This window comes from Beta vulgaris, chromosome 9 (assembly GCF_026745355.1).
Source record: "Beta vulgaris subsp. vulgaris cultivar EL10 chromosome 9, EL10.2, whole genome shotgun sequence".
Lineage (NCBI taxonomy): Eukaryota > Viridiplantae > Streptophyta > Magnoliopsida > Caryophyllales > Amaranthaceae > Beta > Beta vulgaris.
This window is the reverse complement of record NC_079210.1, coordinates 52,632,184-52,653,336: the sequence shown is the minus strand read 5'-3', so window position 1 is coordinate 52,653,336 and position 21,153 is coordinate 52,632,184. Positions and strand designations below refer to the sequence as shown.

Genomic DNA, 21,153 nt, shown 5'->3' with positions numbered 1-21,153 from the left:
AAATAGTGTTCGCAGGATGCTATTGAAGAATGCCTTGTGTCTTCATCAAATCCTAGTTTCCACTTTTTCTAGATGTTGAATAGTACTAAATGGACTTCGGAAACTACAATAGGCTCGAAAAAGACCGTGAAGGCGTGTGCTACGGTCTCAGCATGCGCAGAAGTTATCTATCGGTGTGAATCTTACAGATTGATATGCTTCCAGAATGGTACAGATGGTGTAAATTTGAGGTTTGGCAAGTTCCCCTTGAAGAAATTTTTTTCACCTGAACAGTAGAAAAAGTTAATTGGAATTTGGAACCCAAACAAGATGCCCCACTTTCCTTTTATGTATTCAACAGAAGCTAGAGCTGACAAATTAATCGTATGGTATTGAACGTGAGTTCATGTAACTGGACCCGTTTAATTTAGCATGAGTAATGGAACTTTAACCCCACCTTTTTTACTAAACATGTCAGTTTTGTTTGACTCATTTAACCTGTCTAAGATGAAATTATCAACAAAATTTAGAAAAAAAAATCACGTTTCTCAGGTTTGATTTGTTGCACTTGACTATCCCGTATTTCTTCACAACATTGAAATTTCAAAAAAATTAGCTAACCCAGGGGTTCCCAGTACAATAAGCAAGATGCATTTAGGCCATTTGCCATCATTTTACACTTGCTATGCAGTGTGGAATGCAAATGTGATGATCAAATGCTATCTTGCTATCCCCACTTTCTGCCAAGTTAAAATGAAATAGGCATGAAATAATAACGATTACGATAATATTTTGTTGAGCAAAATGCCCTAAATCAATTTTCCCTTCCATTTGTTCACTCACCATCCGACATCAATCCTTTTCTTCTTGAATCATAGGCAACAAAATTTACGGGACCATACTGCCAAGTCTGTAGAGCTTCCTGAGTTCTCGAATTGTGAGCCATCACGGAAATCAGCCTGAAGTATCGTTTTCCAATTTGGACCTTACACTTAAGGCACCAAGTAACTCGGTCTCAAGAACTCGTAACTACTGGGTAACTTTAGCACTGGTCAGCGAAAAGGGTGTCACAACCAACTACTAACACGCACTTGGTAGCACAAGCAGTGGTCCTCAAAACAGATGCTTACAGTTCCTCAAGTCCAAAACAACATGATTTACATCTAGGCTCTAGCAGCCTTGTAGAGACAATACACGTAAGCACAAAGCATAAATACAATAGATAAGTAAAAACGCAACTGTTTGAAAACAAGATTATATGCTCAATTAAAGGACTTCAGAATATACATTCCCATCAAATAAGTCACTTTCCCCATCAATTTCTTTCAATGGGAAGCAACACAAAATTATTTGTATACGGCAAAACTGAACGGAGACGATACATCTCCCTACAATACCTATTAGGCTCTCATATGCACTATAACTAGAAGTATATAGTAAGGAAAGATACAAGCATAAAGAACCAGTTTGACTGATAGATTGGCCAAGAGTAGAAAATTAAGACTGATGAAAAAATTATGATACAAAATCTGCAGTATTCTTTTTATCACCTCTAACTCTTTTGCAACTGAAAATATCACTGACTGCAAACAGGAAATGCAGGAGGCAACTTCGGGTAGTAATGAATCTTGACAAACAGTTAAAGGATTCTTATGGATTTTGTTTTCACCAGAGAATAGAGATTCAAAAATACCAGGCGGACCAATCCAAATTAATGAAATTTCATGACTGAGCAGACCAATCGATGGTATAATCATATATGAATAGTTGGATAAAGACCAGGTAGCGAGCCACGACCATTTCCATTAGAATCTGCATTACCATAAAATGGTGATTGAAGTTCACCTGAATGGGATGACTTCCTAGACTTGTGGTTTTTTGGGGAGGCCGAATAGGAATCACTTGAATGACTGCTTGTTGAGTACCCGGGTGATAGGAGCCCGTTAATCTTAGGCAAACCAGTAGCATCAGTCCCCAAACTGTATCCCTTCTCAACTGTATCCGCCTCTAGTGGCAACTCATCAAGTACCTGTAAAAGAGGGAAAAATAATAGAAATCGGAAGATGTTTATTATTGTCTACAGAAACTCATTTTCAAGATACTGACAGATAATGTAATTCCTAGGACATGAAGAAGATAAATAAAGACGGACAATGAAAAAATTGCCACAAGTATGCAGGGACAAAAGAACACAAGGCAGACGGGTACAAACAAAAGAGACATAATTTTATTTCAGCAGCCATGAACGAACAATAAATCGATCACGAAATCTGATAAGGAGCAAATCCTCAAGTGCAGTAGAAAGATTATATGTGCAACGCTGAAATGGTCCTTATAACCTAGAAGTTTCACAAAGAAACCAACCCGGAAAGCTTGGTTGAGAATGCGTAGTTTATCTCGAGTTTGCTTCCTTTTCGTTGCCACTTCATCAGGTTCTTGCAACATCTCCTCAAATAGATTTTCCCTGTATAGTTCATTGGCAATCAGTGCCATCAAATTTGGCTGTTAACTAAAACTAAGCAATAAAACCTAGATAATTCTCAGTTATACCTGTAGAGCTTCTTGATAAATACATTGTGCAGCTCTCGTTTTGTATGGTTTACCTGCACAAGGTTCAATTAACAAGACCACATCAACTACAAGGAACAACAAATAATAGCTTGTATGACGAAAACACCATTTGAACAGCAACAACACCTACCAATTCTTGTTTGGATGCTAAAATTATAAGCAAAACACAGTACAACAAAAAATTCAGACCAGAGTATAGCCCCGAATTTCAGAATTCATGTTCAGATTTCAAGTTTTAACTTATCAGGCAGGGTTAAAATTTAGACCATGGCATGCTACGACTATCACGAACCATGCTAAGTTTTCCTTATGCATAAGAGTAATCATAAAGATGGCAAGCAGACGCTTCACCCGACTAAGAGTTGTAACGTTTAGGGAACTTGACAAGTATAACGGGGTGAGTTAATTACAATTCCTCATTGCTCAAGTTCATTACCCAAAAGGTCTCATACTCTGATCAAGCAGTCACAAGTTTAAGCAAGAAAGCAAGACCCCTGAGCTTTGAGCTTAGTTGTTCATAACACGCTTGTGAATTGCTCTTCAATCACCAATTACTTAAAGAGCGATGTTGCAATCCCAGGAGAAAAATAAAACCAACCATCAAACCACATAAAATTGCTAGATCAAACAAGATCATAGCTTGTAACTTCCACAGTCAAGGAGATTGGAGTAGATCAAACTCAACACAAAGCAAGAAACCTGTAGTTCACAAACTTCTCCACTAATAGCTTGAAGGTTGAAACTCAAATACACCAAAATGCAGGAAACCTCAAAACTAGGTATGAGGAAATCCTACACAGCTATGTTCACAAAGTTTGTGAAGCATGAGGCATAGACAGTCAAGAAATCAAGTATGGAGTAGACATAATGCCAATACATATCTAAAACAAAATAGAGAATACATACAAAACCAAATCTCACCAGGAAGTGCATGATTGCCTTAGGCACAGAGTCTTCCACATTCTTTCTGACAATGTCATAGTATGACTTCAACAACAATTTGGTGACAGTAATTTCAATTGCCTCACTTTCTGTATGAGTCTCTGCTGGCCTAAGTATTGTTGGTGGCTTCAAAAGTCAAACATAAAGTTACTATTTCAGAGCAAAAAAAGTAATGCAAACAAGAGTGCATTATAGGTAGCAACGTGCAAAAGACACTTACTTCCTTCAAAAGTATCATCGAAAAGGCATGGTCCAAGGTATGAGCAGGCTCGGAGAAAGACTTGTTGTGAGAAGTTTCTTTAGAAGAAGTGCGATTGTCACTAACACCAAAAATTGATGAAATCCCCCAACTTGAGTTATTTGCTGCTCCTGTCCAGACATTTTCTATATATCAGAACTACAAAGATCATAGAATCTGCTGGAAGCAAAGTATAGTCTTAATTCATATTGCTGAGGTTAAGGTCTCCATCAGAATGGTCAGCATTTTCACCATCTTAATTCTTACCAGAATGAGCAGCTTTTTCACCATCTGCTGCAGATCGATTGCTCTGTCAATAAAGCAAGATTTGCAAAAAAAAATTAATCATACATGTAAAAACAGAGTGCTCGTAGATCAACAATGATGTCTTAATTTATTATTTCCACCAGACAAATTACCTTGTAAAATTACAGTAAACATAAAAAATTGCAGCGCTAATCAAGTCCAAGTTTCTATACCTGTTCCGCAACAACTCCATTTGCATTTCTAGGAAGAATAGCTCGAGTTTTGATGGTCCTTTCAGATGCAGGTGCTTTGTCTGAATCCCCACCATCCTGATACCCAAGATGCACCCAGATACATTGTGGGACTAGATACCAGCCGCATATAAACTAACACAATGATTAAATTGTAATTGACAGGTACCTTTGGCTTTGTGATAGATACAGAAGATCTTGCGGACTTGACGTGTTGAGAAGCAACCTCTACAGCTTTGGCTCCACCAAGAAAATTAGGGTGTGAAGTGTTTATGTAATCCATCTATGAAATTGAAATAAGAATTCAGTATGCTAAACACAAGAACCTTTTAAGGGACTTGATCTAGTCCACCAAGAGATCACATTTCAAACAACAAAGACCCTAAGTGGACAACAAGGCAACTAACATGTACTAATTCGGTAATTCCATATCTAGCAGAAATGAGTAACTTTACCTTCCATACAAGAAATCATCAATATACTCTTAATAATGACAACAATACAACAACAGTAACAAGGTAAAAGAGCAAATCATGTTTTTAGCTAAAATATACTTCTCTGTTTACTTTTACCTCCAACATGGGGAGAGCCGAAGAGGCACATAAACTAAGGAGAGGAGAGATAGAGAAATAAGAAGAGGTACCTATGTGATGAAGAGAAAGATAGAGATAACTTTTTTTTTTAGGGAAGAGATGGAGATAACTTAATGCTAAAAGTAGTAGTTGCAAGTAATTTGAGATTGCCATTTAAGTGTAGCAAGTAAAAGTAAACGGAGGAAGTATTTTTTTTATAAAAAAAAAATGTCTACGTGTACGGTGTATCTACTATGAGAAGATAACTTCAAGAAAATAAGGGCATGATTCTATTCTCAGCTACAGCCTACAAGTATCTGATAGGATGTATTAAAATATTACCCGCATCAATCACCATTCACCAAGTCAGTAATGCACGTAAAATTAAACTAAAACTTATTCCCTCACAAGTAAGTGCATAGAAAACTTGAATCTAGCTTCCAATTAAGGAATAACCCTATTCTAGTACAAGCAAGAAAAGGAAACACACATTAGAGATCACTCAGCAGCACGCAAATAGAACTGCATACACCGACACACAAAAAAATGCAAAGACATGATGATTTGACCTTGTGCCATGAGTATAATACTATCACTGACTATTACCTCCATATCAATAAGATGACTAATCATTGATTCGGCAGGCGAGAGGCCCTCTCTCAAAAAGCTATTAACAACTTCTTCCATTCGCTTTCTAAGTATAGGAAAGCGCTGCAGTTCACCAACTAGACATCGATGGCTCATCTACATGGGGGATTTATACGTAAGAATCAGCACCTTCAAGAAAAAAAAAAATTATAAACCAATGACAAAGTAGAACTTCGCTACCTTAATCAGCTCATCATATATAAACTGTGCACATTGGATACTTGGTGATAATAGACGTTCAATTTGCTTTCTGATAAGAACTTCAAATGGTACCTAAATATTCCACTGTTAGATTCAAAAACTTCTAAAGGCCAAGAGGATATAAATAAAAAATATTTGGTGCGAAAGAGAGGGGATAACCACAGAAAAATATGTAGACCAAGTAACCGGGGATGCAACAGATCGCAGTTCACAAGACACATTATTAAGGATGAGTAGTCAGTTAAGTAATATTATGACACATACATCAGGAACGAATAATGCAGACTTGGGACCAGTTGCATTCTGAATAGCTGTGCGGATATCCTCGTCACTTAAATCCTCACATGGATCAACCTCCTGCAATAAATAATCAAGCATTGAAGGTAATAGATAAATACTTTGAACAATACTTAATATATGACTTGAAATTGCAACATGATTAAGAAAAATTTCCGACTGGGAAAGGAGCAGCAAAGATACACAAGCATAAACATTTGTAACACAGATCCAAAAGAGGGACAACGAACTCAGAAAGCTAACCTCTAAGCACTTTACAAATATCGATTGGAATATGTAATGAATTCTTGCACCACCAGATAATTCAGATGTTGACATCTCTTCGTTCTTCCCTTCTATCATAGAAGAAAAAGCTGTCCAAACAAAATCTTACCAATAAAGCTATCACCCATAGACAAAAGAAGTAATTAAGGTATACATTGTACAGACACTGCGTGAGCAAGATTGCAGACTTACCTTCGGAGTACTTAGATAGTATGTTTAAGATGACAGCACCCTGACCAGCCTAGCAACAAAAAAAAACAAAAGACCTAGTAAGATATCAAGCAACACTCAGTTTCACAAGCCATAATTTCTCCAAAATAAAAAAATATAAAAAAGAAAGGAAAAGAAGAACAAACAGGAGATGGGTAGGTCTCTTTAGACCACATATAGTTAAGTAGGTTACTGATGCACTACATTAATTATAAGTGCTACTTTGATGCAAAATTTTCAAATCATGCTAGATAAGCATCAGCAAGAATTTTGACATATTTACCAAAAGAAAAAGTACAAGGTAATCGACGATACACATTGATCATACCTTAGATTCAATGGCTTCTCCGTAGCTTGCATGCTCCTTAGCAACAGAAACAAGCTGTGCGCTGATTCGCGCTTTTAGATTAGGAAGAACTGCTTTGATGTGTCGTACTAGGATCTTCAAAATAATGGAAGCACAACAATTAAAACTGGAAAATATATAAGTGACACACACATACTACAGTAACAATGCATTGTTTCACCTGGTTTAATTTTTTAGCCAGCTGTGGAACGCCACATCGATCCGCAATATCACTGTACACCTGCAGAGCTCAAGTGAAACCCAAAAGGAGTAATCAATAAAGTCTATCAAAATCTAAAACCTACAACTCAATCGAAAAAAGAGAAAGGAACACAAAGCTAGAGGATATATACTGGACGGCTAAGGAAGAACTTCTCCTCGGCCACAAGTGCGTCTTTTATGCTCCTGTTATTCAATATGTCCTGTTCTCCAAAAAAACGTAGGGGTTAGAAAAATAATCAACTTAATAACAGAAATACCTTCGATATGGATTGTAGCGTGACATCTCCTCTTTACTGTACAGCATTCTATGTGACTTTTTAAAATACATAGATTAATCTTAAAGAACAAATTTAAAACAGATATTCCTGTCAAATGTGAATGCAACTGACACATGAAAGATAGTCCTTTTTTCAATCTCCTGACAGTACACAAGTTCACATTAATAACTAACATTATTAAAAATGTGGTCATGAAGTCAGCAACAATAGTGACATCAACCGAAAGATTAGCGACACAATAACAATGATGATGAATTTGTATACTTCCTCCGTTTTTTATTAGATGTTACACTTTTCAAATCAATGACTCCTAGGTAATTTTTGGAGAGGAGAGAGATAGAGAGAATGAAAAACAAAAGGGTCCCATGTGAACATGTGATAGGAGAGAGATGGAGAGAATTTATTACTCAAAATAAAAGTGTAACATCTAATTTAAAACTTCCTAAAATATATAGTGTAACATCTAAAAAAAAACGGAGGAAGTATATAATATGACCTGGGTTGTTTCCCACATGTGCGTTAATAGTGGACTTTAAGCCCATTACAAATGCAATGACCGTGACTCACACTACTATAACCTTAAGTAATGTAGATATATACTCATACAACGGCTGCTTTCATCATCACTTATGTGTTATAGATGTTAGTATTATGCCTCCCTATGCTACTGGCCTATAACTCCATTTATCGTTCTCAATCCTTTCTTTGTCTATCTTCTGTTTATTAGTATTGTTTTTTATATTACTGTGTAGTAATACGTACAACTCCTCGTCCTTTATTAATATTCACACTTTCTTTTTTGAGTAATCCTACAAAAAATTTACACTTACTATTTCAAATAAACCTTTCCTCTGTTCACACTCTCCATCACTCAACCCTTTCTCTCTTCATCACAACATTACCTCTTACTTTATGTTCTATGTATCCATTTCCAAATTTTCAATACAAATTTGACAACTATCCTCAACACTGTCAAAAACCTAATGAAAGTTTTTGAAAGCAGGATATATATGCTGTCCTTTATTCTCACAATCAGCATCATTATTATTACTTATTTTATCATCTTTTTATTAACATCATAGATGTAGTTGCTGCTGCTATAACATAATTTTAGTAACAACTTTTTCATTTTCCAAATGAAAATGTATACCTAAGCTTATGGGTACACGTACAGCACACATGTTCAGGGTGAACTAATGTAAATTTTAACCTCTCTAGACAGAAGACCCAGTTCCACTCTGGAATACTGGATGTTATTGTTGCGTCCCAAGCTAAAACTTCTCATGTAATATCCTCTCCAGTCCAGGTGACACCCCCAAGTACACCACAAATTTCTCACACACATTCTGCCTCCCTAAACCAGATCATGCTCTTTTCTTCATGTCAATCTTGATGCATTGCCCTGTTTTTTTTGGACTTCCAATTAAGTCCTCAACGTATCATTTCATTGGCATGACTATCCATCACCAACCACTCACATGAAAAATAAAGGACAATACTTATTCAGATCAAGAAACATTCAGCAGAATGCCACAAAAATTTAAGATAAACCATGCAAAAATTATGTTATAGAAACTTATCCACTCAATGGATTAAAAAGTACTCAAAAGTTTAGAAAACAGGTGCCAAGAACACATTCAAACACAGCAAAGATGCAAAAAAAAGAGAAGAAAGAGGAATATCAAAATTTATAACATTGCAAAGTACAACATAGAAGTATTTGTTTCCTGATATTCTTGCCAAGTTAGCTAGACTTCGACATAGAATGACTAATATACCTCTTGACTACGATTCACAACACCCACATAACCAAGACGTAGTGGTATAACTTTTCCCAGCAAAAAATTGCGAGCATCTGTTCCCCTGTCCATAATGTCGAGCTGAAACACCATTGAAGTGTCAAACATTTCAGCAGAAACCATAAGAACATTTAATGTTAAAATAAAAAGGAAGCATGTGATGCACCTTTGTAATTACACCAATTGTTCGGTATCCTGCCCAATAATAAGACAAAACAGAAAGATAAATATGGTCACAGATTCATAGTTATTCCATCATTAATAAGCATAAATTTTTTCATAACTAACCATCAGGATCTGCAATTCCAGCCATCTGCAGGGCATCTGAATTTGCTAGATCAGAGTTTGCAGGGGTAACTGCTAATATTAAGCAGCTCGAAATTTTGATGTAGGACATTATCATGGTTCTTATTCGTCCTTCGATATCAGATGGCTGATCACCAACTGGAACTTTTGTTATACCCGGAAGGTCAACTAAAGTAATATCGAGAACATTAGGTGAAAATATTTTAAGACGGATCTGCTTGTCAGAAACTCCTTTGTTTTCTCCAGCCTCTTTATCAGTTTCTGCCTGAGATTGAAAACAACAATGATAAATTGATAATTATCATCAGATAAATCTAATCCTACCCAGGTCACAGGTCCATCTTCAGAGGTATTGCATACATGGTTTCAGAAAAGCTAGGAACATAAGCTAGTGATTGATTAAGTACCTAACCCAGGAAATTATTTTCATACTTAGATCAATATTAGAAGCTCGGACCCAAACTCAGTGAAGCGCTTCATAGCAAGCAGCATCTCTTTGTTGATCATGTCAATGAGATCATGCTTGATTCGCAGACTTGATACTTGAGTACAAGAATTCTACCCAAATCCTTGGCGGATCATTGTGAATATGTGTCATTTACCTACTTGAAACCTAAAACTTTTTTTCCCCTTCCGAATATTTGGTAGGGTCATAACTCAACGATAAATTAACTTTAATTAGTTTTCTTTGTAGGCGAAATTCAAGCGGTTTTCTCTTTCAATATGTCTCTACTATTCTCACAATGAAATTCAAGCGGATTTCTCTTTCAAACTCTGTCTCTAGTACTCTTTTCAAACTAAGTTGTCTGAATGACTTGCATTTGGATTTGCAACAACTCAACGGCCGTTTTGTAACGGATTTTGGATTTTTCGTTCCGCGAAATCCCGTTACGTAACGCCATAATAAAATATCACATACTTCTTGCCGCGGTGTCCGTTCTGTAACGCGAAATCGCCGCGTTAGAAGGCTTTTATCCACGTTATACATCCGTTCTTTTTAAATATTGGCCAGAAATATTTTACGATTAAATCATATAGCTAATGAAACATGATATTATGATAGATTTGATTATATTACTATGTTGTAATAATGCTTCATAAACTAAAATAAAGCAAATAAGGTTAGAACATATTGATGTGAATCTTTAAAAAAAAATCACGCCGCGTCGGCCGCAAAACGTTCTATTTCCCGTTACAAGCCGTTCCCGCGACAACGTGAAAGCGACCGTGTTTTTTTCCCCGGCAATGCTGCTTGTATTTTAACTAAGCATTAATTCCTGAAGATGAATTAGTACTCTTAACTTCTGTGCGGACATTAATCTTAGATGCTGATCAAGACTAGCTATGTGTTTATAAGCTAGAAATGAAATAACCTTTAATTTCCAGCTTCACTTAATCCAAAATGCGACATAATATCCGCTCAGTTAAAATTCCCTTTTTCGTTGTCTACTATGACCCTATAAGTCTAAGACCTGTCTACTGCCTGTAATTTATCCAAACGCATCAAAACCACATGTGAAATGACCATGCATATCACTCCATTAAAAATTTAGTTATCAAACTTGCTACTGTCACTAATAATCATACATAACACTCGGTCAAACTCCTCGGCTTTCCTCAGCTCCAGCACCAAATTAAAAACTCTTGACCATGTTGCATAGTTGCAGCATTGCCTATCATCATCAAAAACCTCCAATCACCACTTCAAACCAGATTTCTTCGCATACCTCCCAAAACTAGTGTAATCTAAGCCTTCAGCTAACATATAAGCACCAAACGCCTACATATCAAGTCGCACAAAAACTTGATCACTTCGCCTCCGATATTCACTGGGTGAAACTAGCTCCTACAATCTAATTCCACCTAAATTCTTCCAATTATACAATTTTTTTTAAAAAAAAAAGTCATACTCCTATTTTCCGCGTACTATCCACCACACAAATGCAGCATTTCAACTCGACTTCAAACAATTCAAGAAATTTCTCATTTCAATATCAAACATTCAAATTCCGAATATCTGAAACTACAAAAGCAATAAAAACAATTTAAAAACAAAAAAAGTCATTCTCCTATCGCGAAACAATCCTCAGTTCACAAAAAGGATAGTTACAAATTTTAGATGAAACAATTCCTTTACCGCGTACGATATCACACAAGTGCAGCATTTCAACTCGATTTCAAACAATTTAAGAAACTTCTCATTTCAGAATCAAACATTCACATTCCGAATATCTAAAACTTAAAAAAACGCAATAAAAATTCAATTCACCTGAATCTCCCTCCGAATATCATTGAAATCAAAGAATCTCTTTCCAGGAAGATGCAAGAACTCTCCCCACTCCTCATCACTGTTCTTCGTCTGCAACAACTGAAGCACAAGCGGACGACGCGTACAGATATCGCACCCTCGCGGCAAGAAATCGCGTCCAACAAGCGCTTCAAGAACGCTCGATTTACCGCTACTTTGGCTTCCGACAACGGCGACTTGCGGCAAGTCGAAACCAGGAGTACTTCCTAATTGCGCCGTTATATCTTGTAGCTTGTTTACTATCGGGATGACTGAATGTCCGAGCGAAGCAGCTGCCGCCGCCATTGACGATGAAGAAGATGGCTGAGAGATTGAATCGTCCGCCATTAATGATATCCGAGGAGAGAGAAACTGATAAAAATCGATCGATTGATTGAATGATTGAGTGAAACCCTAGGTAGAAAAAAGAGAGGTTTTGATGGAGTAGTAGGAGTGGAGAAGATTAGAAGAAGGTTTATGTTTTTCAAAATTTACAGGAGGAAGGAGAGAGAAAAGAGACTGGTAAGGAAGGACGGAAGGTGTGATTTTTATTTTTATTTTTATTTTTATTGTTGTGAGAAATAGAGAGAGAAGTTATGCAAATATATCAGAGAGTATTGTATTGCATTGATGTGAAGAACTGATTTCTTACATCGGTATTTATAGGCAGAAGTATACTGTTTTTAACATTACATTTTCAACGATTTCTGCGCAGACGAAACTTTCCTAACATGCAGTAATGACATTCACTATGCTTGAACAGTGAAATTTTCTAATTCACTGTTTCTCAACACTCCCCCTTGAATGTCTATTATAATCATAATAGACGTTATCTTATTAAGAATCTTGGTTAGGAAAAATCCTGTGGGAATAATCCATAACTAGGGAAAAGTATAACTATTATGTATCTTATATGCTTAAAATCAACTGCCTCATTAAAAACCTTGTCAGGAAAAACCCAGTGGGATAAAAACCTGATCGAAGGGAAAAAGAGTGCAGCGCATATAATACTCCCCTGAATCTAGCATATATCATGAAGATGACGCATTCCAATTTTTCGGACTAATTCTTCAAATTTCTTCGCCGGAAGGGATTTGGTGAATAAATCTGCAAGATTCTCACATGATTGGATTTGTCGAATGTTGATCGTCCCTTCCTTTTGGAGGTCATGAGTGAAGAAGAGCTTTGGTGATAAATGTTTAGTTCTGTCTCCTTTGATGTACCCTTCGCTTACTTGGGTGATGCATGCAGTATTGTCTTCGTAGATGATAGTTGGATTTGTTGTTATTGTTTCCATCCCGCATTCTTCTTGGATATTCTTGATCATTGACCTTAGCCATACACATTCCCTTCCAGCTTCATAAAGAGCAATTAATTCTGCATGATTTGATGATGTGGCCGTCAAAGTCTGCTTTGTAGATTTCCAAGATATTGCAGTACCTCCATAAGTGAATACATATCCGGATTGAGACTTAGCCTTTTGTGGGTCTGAGAGGTAGCCAGCATCTGCATATCCAATGAGTGACGCATTGGGTCTTGACTGATAGAATAATCCGAGATCTTGTGTTCCTCGAAGATAACGTAATAAGTGTCTGACTCCATTCCAATGTCTCTTGGTTGGTGCATTGCTGTATCTAGCTAACAAGTTTACTGAAAAAGCTATGTCAGGTCGAGTATTGTTAGCCAAGTACATTAAAGCCCAATTGCACTTAGATATGGTACTTCAGGACCAAGAATCTCCTCGTTTTCTTCTCGTGGTCTGAATGGATCATCTTTCTCATTCAGGGAACGCACTACCATTGGAGAACTTATTGGGTGGGCTTTGTCCATGAAAAAACGTTTTAGGACTTTTTCTATATAGTTTGATTGATGGACAAAAACCCATTTCTTAGATGTTCCATTTGCAGGCCAAGGCAAAATTTTGTCTTCCCGAGATCTTTCATCTCAAATTCTTTCATCAAGTATTTTGCAGTGCTTCAAGTTCTCTAGGAGTTCCGATAATGTTCAAATCATCGACATATACAGCAATGATCGCGAATCCTGATTTAGATCGCTTAATGAAAACACAGGGACTGATTTGATTATTTTTGAATCCTTCTTTCAATAGGTATTCACTAAGACGATTATACCACATTCTTCCAGATTGTTTTAACCCATAGAGTGATTTTCTCAATTTTATTGAGAACATCTCTTTGGGCATGCAATTTTCTGGTAGTTTTAGTCCTTCAGGAACTTTCATATAAATATCTGTGTCAAGTGAGCCATACAAATATGCGGTCACTACATCCATCAATCTCATTTGCAATCCTTTCGAAACTGATAAACTTACCAGAAATCTTAGTGTAGTTGCATCGACTACTGGAGAATATGTCTCATCATAATCAATCCCTGGCATTTGCGAAAGCCTTGGGCTACTAATCTTGCCTTATATCTAGTAACCTCATTTTTCTCATTTCGTTTTCTCACGAATACCCATTTGTACCCAACTGGTTTTACACCTTTTGGTATTTGGGTTATTTGACCGAATACTTCACGTTTTTCAAGTGATCTCAATTCTGCTTGAATTGCCTCTTTCCATTTTGGCCAATCTTTTCTACGGCGACATTCATCAACTGTATTTGGCTCTACATCATTTTCATCGTATGTCATTTCAACCGCTATCGAGTAAGCAAAAATTTCATTCAAGACAACATCTTTTCGATTCCATTGTCTCTTTGTAGAAACATAATTAATTGAAGTTTCATTGTTGTCTACGCTTTCATGTTCCTTTTCTTCTGGAACACGTTTCTCTTCATTTTTGTTTTCATCATGCTCTGTTGGGAGATTTATATTAATTTCGTTCGTTGTCTCCCCTTGCCTTTTCATTTTTCTCGGTTTTAAATCTTTAGAACCGGGTGGTCTGCCACGTTTTCGACGTGCTATTGACTCATTTTCAATTGCCTTATTGTCATTAGGAATTTCAATCCGTTCCGGAGCATTCGCAGCAGGTACATGTGACTTTGTCACTTTCTTAGAATCTGTGAATGCATCTGGCAATTGGTTTGCAATACTTTGCAGATGAACAATTTTCTTGACTTCTTGTTCACATGAATTTGTTCTCGGGTCCAGAAACGACATTTGCGATGCGTTCCATGTAATTTCCGATTTTATATTTTGTGGGTCCACTTTCTCTCCCCCTAAGGATGGGAATACCGACTCATTAAAATGACAGTCGGCAAATCGAGCCGTAAATAGATCACCAGTTGTTGGCTCTAAATATTTGATAATTGATGGAGATTCAAATCCAACATATATTCCCATCCTTCTTTGTGGACCCATTTTAGTACGTTGGGCGGAGCAATAGGTACATGTACAGCGCACCCAAAAATTCTCAAATGTGAGATATTCGGTTCTCGACCAGATACTAATTGTAATGGTGAGAATTTGTGATAGGCTGTCGGCCTTAATCTTATCAATGTTGCCGCATGTAATATAGCATGACCCCAAGTAGTAGATGGCAATTTTGACCTCATTATTAATGGTCTTGCAATTAATTGTAGTCTTTTGATTAATGATTCAGCAAGACCATTTTGTGTATGTACATGAGGTACAGGGTGCTCAACAATAATCCCAATAGACATGCAATAGTCATTAAATGTTTGGGATGTAAATTCCCCAGCATTGTCTAATCTTATTTTCTTTATTGTATGATCTGGGAATTGAGTTCTTAATCGAATTATTTGAGCCAAAAGTTTTGCAAATGCAACATTTCTGCTTGACAGAAGGCTCACATGTGACCATCGAGTAGAGGCATCAATTAATACCATGAAATAACGAAATGGTCCACATGCAGGATGAATAGGCCCACAAATATCTCCTTGAATTCTTTCTAAAAACATTGGAGATTCAGTGGCAATCTTATTTATAGATGGCCTGATTATCAATTTGCCAAGTGAGCATGCAGAGCATGTTAATTCATTTGACCGAGGAATTTTGACATTCTTTATAGAGTGTCCATTTGAGTTTTCAATGATTCTATGCATCATTCCTGTGCCAGGATGGCCTAATCGGTCATGCCATAGAGTAAATGATTTTCTATTATCTAACTTCTGGTTAGATATCATATTAATTTCAATCGGACGTATATCTATGCGATATAGTCCCGAGGAAATTGCTGGCAATTTTTCATAGATGTATTTCTTGCCGTTTTTCTCTGCCGTTAGGCATATGAATTCCTCTTTGTTCACCGTCATTGTTTCCAAATGGTAACCATTCTGACGTACATCTTTGAAACTTATGAGGTTCCTTCGAGATTTACTCGAATATAATGCGTCATTAATTATCAATTTTGTCCCATTTGGAAATATAATGCAAGCTTTTCCAGAGCCTTCAATTAGCTTGGCTGTCCCAGAAATTGTACTAACATTTGCTTGGAATATTGTAAGTTTTGAAAAATACTCTTTATTTTTCAATATGGTGTGTGTTGTCCCACTGTCCAGGAGACATTGTTCTTTAATTCCAACTTCTGATGAATTCATATCTTCATAAATAATAAATACGATGATTGTATAAGAAAAATACGTATTTTTATTAATAATAAAGGAACAAATACATGAAAGTGGATATTGAAGCAGTTGAAATAAACTAAGCACATTAATCGATTGTGATCTAAACAAACTTATTTTCAACTTCAGCATCATCCATAAAAAAATCTGAAACATCAAGGCTGGGCATGGATGTAGTGGCTTCATTAACAAAGTTTGCTTCAGCATTTTTTCCTTTGTTTTTTATTGAAGCTTGATATAGATCTACCAAATGTTTGGCAGTACGACATGTGCGGCCCCAGTGCCCGGTCATGCCACATCTATGGCAAGTATCATTTCCTTTATAGGACGTCTGCCTTGATTTCCAGATGATTGTCCCCAATTTTTATCAGAATGTTTAAAATTATTATTTCTTGGGGAAAATCGGCCTCTTCCACGTCCACGCCCTCGGCCACGGTAATTACCACGTCCTCTCCCACGACCGTTGTAATTACCGCGTCCACCACTATGTATAGCATTTGCTTCTGGTGGATTAGAGCTTTCTATAGCATTTATCTCATGAGTGGCTGAAGACCCCGTAGGTCTAAGATTATGATTTTTCAGCAAAAGATCATTATTTTGTTCAGCCACAAGTAGTACTGAGATTAGCTCAGAGTACTTTTTGAAAGCTCTGAACCTGTATTGTTCTGCCAATATGATATTAGAGGCGTGGAAAGTGGAGAGCGTTTTGTTTATCATTTGCTCTTCTGTGATGGGATGATCACAATATCTTAACAATGATACAATTCTAAACAATGTTGAATTGTAATCACTGACCGTTTTAAAATCCTGGAACCTCAGATTGGTCCAGTCATAATGTGCCTTTGGGAGAAGCACATTTTTGTGATGCCCATATCTTTCATTTAGGCTATCCCATAGTTCTTTTGGATCATCCACAAGTAGATATTCACTTTTTAAACTTTCATGTAAATGATGTCTAGGAGGACTAAGGCTTTTGCCTTTTCTTGTACAGTCGCAATTTTAACTGATGCGGCTGTTGTAGTTGCATCCCCTTGTTGGGTTGTCACATCTTTAATTGTATGTTCCAGTCCTTGGGCCTTTAAATTCATTTGGGCGTCCACCGTCCATTCTAAAAACTTTTGCCCAGATAGATCTAGTATGTTAAATTGTCTTTTCACTAGATCTCCCATTCTTTTGACTACAAATAGGTAAATATTTGAAATTAGTAATGATGATAAATCACATATATATATTATCTCCCCCTGATTTATATCATTATTATTATAGATAAATAATACAAACAAAAAAAACTAAAAATAGCGTCAACAATAATGAAGCTAAGCAAAAAAAAAGCAAGAAAATACCAAAAATAGAAACAAAATACAACAAGTGAATAAACAAAAAAAACTTCCTAAAATGCACTTAAAGACAAAAAAAATTGATATTCATGTGCATTTTTCGCCATTCTTCCGGGGGAAATTTTTTTTTGTCTCCTATTTATGTATTAGGAGATATATCATTAATGCCATGAGGAGGAAAAAGAAACCGGCTATAAGAAATAAGTAGAGTTTTATTTTCCTAAAATCCTCTTCAAAAGAGGAAGATGAGGGTGGAGGACGGTTGTCGTCGGCGTTAAACATGGTGGCCGGAAGGTTGAGGAAGAAGGAAAAAAATTTGTGGGTTTAGAGAAAAAAAACGGAAGAAGATAAGGGATATGTGGTGAAAATGGGGATGGTAATCCGCTTTTATAGAGGGTTATCCCTAACTGTGCAGTTCATATACAGTTAAAAAATATACAACGCAATAAAATTCTAATATTGACAAATATATATTAGAGCATGCTAGTAAATTGGTAATATAAATATGTAACTATAAATGCAAAAAAGTAGAAGATTAGAGACAATAATATATAATAATGTTCTGAATGCTTGTTCCCTGCATACATACGACATTATTGCACATATAAGACATAATAATGCTATCATTTCACTAGGCCGTCCATATAGGGCGCAATAAAAAAAATTAACCTGTCCATATAGGCGGTTTAAGAGCAGATAAAATAAAATAACGTAAATAAAATGTCCTTGCCCTCCATGAAGGTGGCGTTAAAATTATTTGTTTTCTGCGTTAGTAGTATGGTGACGTTTACTACTAGTTTCTTCCTGTTCATCTCTATCTCTTTTATTACTGGGCGGAGGTTGATTTTCAGCTGGTTGTATAGGAGGGTTATTATTGGTGTTGGGAACAGGGGTTTGTGGGTTTTCTCTGGTATGAGTATTTGTACCGTTGTTACGGTTACTGGGTCGGGGCTGTATTACAGTTCCCCTCGCTGGGTTGGTAGTGAATGGCACATTGTTTCGCTCTATCCAAAAATAAATACCCGAGACAGAGACATTGTGTAAAACAATGTTAATCCCGTTACTTTGTTGGTCCATGTTCGGGTAGTAAAAGGGTTGGGCTTGGAGAAAAAAAATTTAAACTTAAAAAAAATGGATGTAAAAATTTTAAAGATACCTTAAAAAAAATTTCCGGTAGAACACTCGTGCTGATAACGTGTTGTGAGAAATAGAGAGAGAAGTTATGCAAATATATCAGAGAGTATTGTATTGCATTGATGTGAAGAACTGATTTCTTACATCGGTATTTATAGGCAGAAGTATACTGTTTTTAACATTACATTTTCAACGATTTCTGCGCAGACGAAACTTTCCTAACATGCAGTAATGACATTCACTATGCTTGAACAGTGAAATTTTCTAATTCACTGTTTCTCAACATTTATTTTGTTTTTTCGGGATTTGTGAATTGTGATTGCTTGTGCTGGGGAAAAGATGTGTCGTTTTGGGGTGATATGAGGTCGTTTTAGTATAGGAAGTTAGTTTGGGAGGGAACAGGAGAAGCAAGCTGGTTGGGCAAAGTATGTGTGTTTCTTAGGTGTTAGGACTTAGGAGCCCATTTTGGGTTGGAGGGTCTTTGAATATTTCAACAAATTATGGCAAAACTTAAAAAATTGGTGAGTTTTCGAGAGATCAAAAAGCACATTTAATTTTACATATTTGTCGAAAAGTTTATTTGAATGTTAATATTTTTAATTATGTATATACGAATTATAAAATTTAATATTTGTAACTTTTTTAGAGGTATTATTTGGAACTTGACTATGTTTTTTTATATATTTCCTCCGTTTCTTTTTAGATGTTACACTTTTTAAATCACGGACTCCTAGGTAATTTTTGGAGAGGAGAGAGATAGAGATAATGAAAAACAAAAGGGTCTCATGTGAACATGTGATAGGAGAGAGATAGAGAGAAGTTATTACCCAAAATAAAAGTGTAACATCTAATTTAAAACTTCCTAAAATAGAAAGTGTAACATACAAAAACGGAGGAAGTATATAAATGATGCGAGATACCTTCACAAAGTTGGTTCATGAATAGTGTTAAAAACGAAATGGTGCAATTAAAGAAAAGTAGAGAAAATGTTAGATGGAGTTGTAAAGAGATTAAAAAGAAGTACACATATACTTCATTATACTTGTAGTTTAAGATTGAGAATGAATAATTTTTTATTTATAATGCAATACATATGATTTAATTACATATAATTATAGCTTTTAAACTTTTTTCGGGTGAGTCACGATGTATGCATGACATTATTTATATACATAACTATATAGGTATAGTTATAATAATTAATTTGTATATTGTTTTGATTATGTCTTGCTTACTTGGTACATTTAACATCATGTTATATATACTTATAATATGCTAGCTTGACTTCATAAGCCGTTTTTCGTCTCTCAACCAAGAAATTCCCTCTAAGCGCCTCTTTTAGCAAAGCAAACCCAGGGGATCGCCAACTGCCTGAGCCGCTTAGGCATGGTGGTCGTCGAGCCCCTACCCCTCCCGCTTTATCGTTTTTTAGCTTTACTGTTTATAGGTTTAGGTGTCTTGTCCATTTGCAGTTTTCTAGTCGTCGCTGCGTGGTCCGGCTCTCGTCGCCGGCGAGTTTGGCTTTCCTCCTCCACCCTCCTCGGTTGTGTGTGTTGGACATCCCTTCCCCCTCCCCTATCACATCGTCGAGCATCCCTTCTCCCTCCCCTGTGTTAGTTCGTCGGGCCTTCCCTCCCCTTCCCTAGTTTCACTAGTTAGTTGGGCTTCCCCTTCCCTTCCTCGCCCCTCCCTTGTTCAAGGTTTTCAGTCGCGTCATATCATCATCCCTTGTTCAAGTTATTCAGTTGAGTTCCCCTTTGTGGGATGTTTTTTTCGTTTCCCGAGCATCCCCTTCCCCTCCCCAAGTCCTTCGGCTTCCCTAGCTTTCCCCTATTTGTTGGGTTCTCCTCCCTAGTTATGTTAGTTCTCATGTTGGTGTTTGTTTCGCAGTTAGTGTGGTTAGTCACATAGTTATTGTAAGTTGGTTTTTCAGAGTTGCTAAGGCTATAGTCTATTGTTGGTTAGGGCAATTGAAAAATGCCTGCTAGTTCAATAAGGGATAGTGGTGTAATGTTGTCGTAGTAAAATTTGTAGTTTTTTTTGAAACCTTTGCTGCAGGAATGGATGAATCACGAAGTGAAGTGTAAGTGTGGTCGAGGCGATGATCGATGTTCATGGTGGGACTTTGTGCTTTTCGATTTTACAAACCGGAGGTGTGTTCGAGAGCTCACCATGTTTAGCTCTCATTTTCGCTTGGCAATGACCTTCATAGTCTTTGCCTTGAAAAATTCAAATTTGGAGGCGGCACCCCAGTTCTCATACCCTGTGGAGAAACATGACTATAGAGAAAGAGAGTCATGAGTCATCTAGGAACGTGACTTTTCATCAGATCATGAGCCAAGAATCTCAAGCTCACGAGTTCTTTGGGATTGCTCATGTGGCAAGATGCAATTCATGCCTTTGGTTGTCGTTCGTTGTTCGGATTGTGAACGACATTCGCTTCTTCTACCATTTCCATCATTCATCGGGATTTTGACTTGA

General features: G+C 36.7%; 1 protein-coding gene across 3 annotated transcripts; it reads right to left on the bottom strand.

Annotated features, from left to right (window-relative positions):
* Positions 1-1,220: 1,220 nt before the first annotated feature.
* Positions 1,221-12,242, bottom strand: LOC104904719 (dynamin-related protein 3A). 3 transcript variants are annotated; one of them, XM_048636365.2, is made up of 20 exons: positions 11,640-12,242; positions 9,353-9,635; positions 9,231-9,259; positions 9,044-9,145; positions 7,119-7,187; positions 6,947-7,006; positions 6,748-6,861; positions 6,402-6,450; positions 6,189-6,298; positions 5,913-6,005; positions 5,628-5,720; positions 5,406-5,543; positions 4,397-4,510; positions 4,210-4,305; positions 3,998-4,040; positions 3,713-3,855; positions 3,457-3,618; positions 2,530-2,582; positions 2,344-2,443; positions 1,221-2,008 (listed from the first exon to the last, which is right to left on the bottom strand). In XM_048636365.2, the coding sequence occupies exons 1-20, from the start codon at positions 12,003-12,005 to the stop codon at positions 1,733-1,735; spliced, it is 2,493 nt and encodes an 830-aa protein (XP_048492322.1). In that variant the 5' UTR covers positions 12,006-12,242; the 3' UTR covers positions 1,221-1,732. The 3 variants fall into 3 exon arrangements, with proteins under 3 accessions (XP_048492322.1, XP_048492321.1, XP_010691382.1); XM_048636364.2 differs by having other exon boundaries at positions 3,713-3,861; positions 11,640-12,241; XM_010693080.4 differs by having other exon boundaries at positions 3,472-3,618; positions 3,713-3,861; positions 11,640-12,239.
* Positions 12,243-21,153: the final 8,911 nt, after the last annotated feature.

Excerpts from the sequence above, each read along its gene's own strand:
- LOC104904719 (XM_048636364.2), bottom strand. The coding sequence starts at position 12,005 with ATGGCGGACGATTCAATCTCTCAGCCATCTTCTTCATCGTCAATGGCG. Across the intron at positions 9,636-11,639 it reads ATATTCGGAGGGAGATTCAG|GCAGAAACTGATAAAGAGGC; the intron begins GTGAATTGAATT and ends TTTCAATCTCAG. Across the intron at positions 6,862-6,946 it reads TGGCTAAAAAATTAAACCAG|ATCCTAGTACGACACATCAA; the intron begins GTGAAACAATGC and ends ATTATTTTGAAG.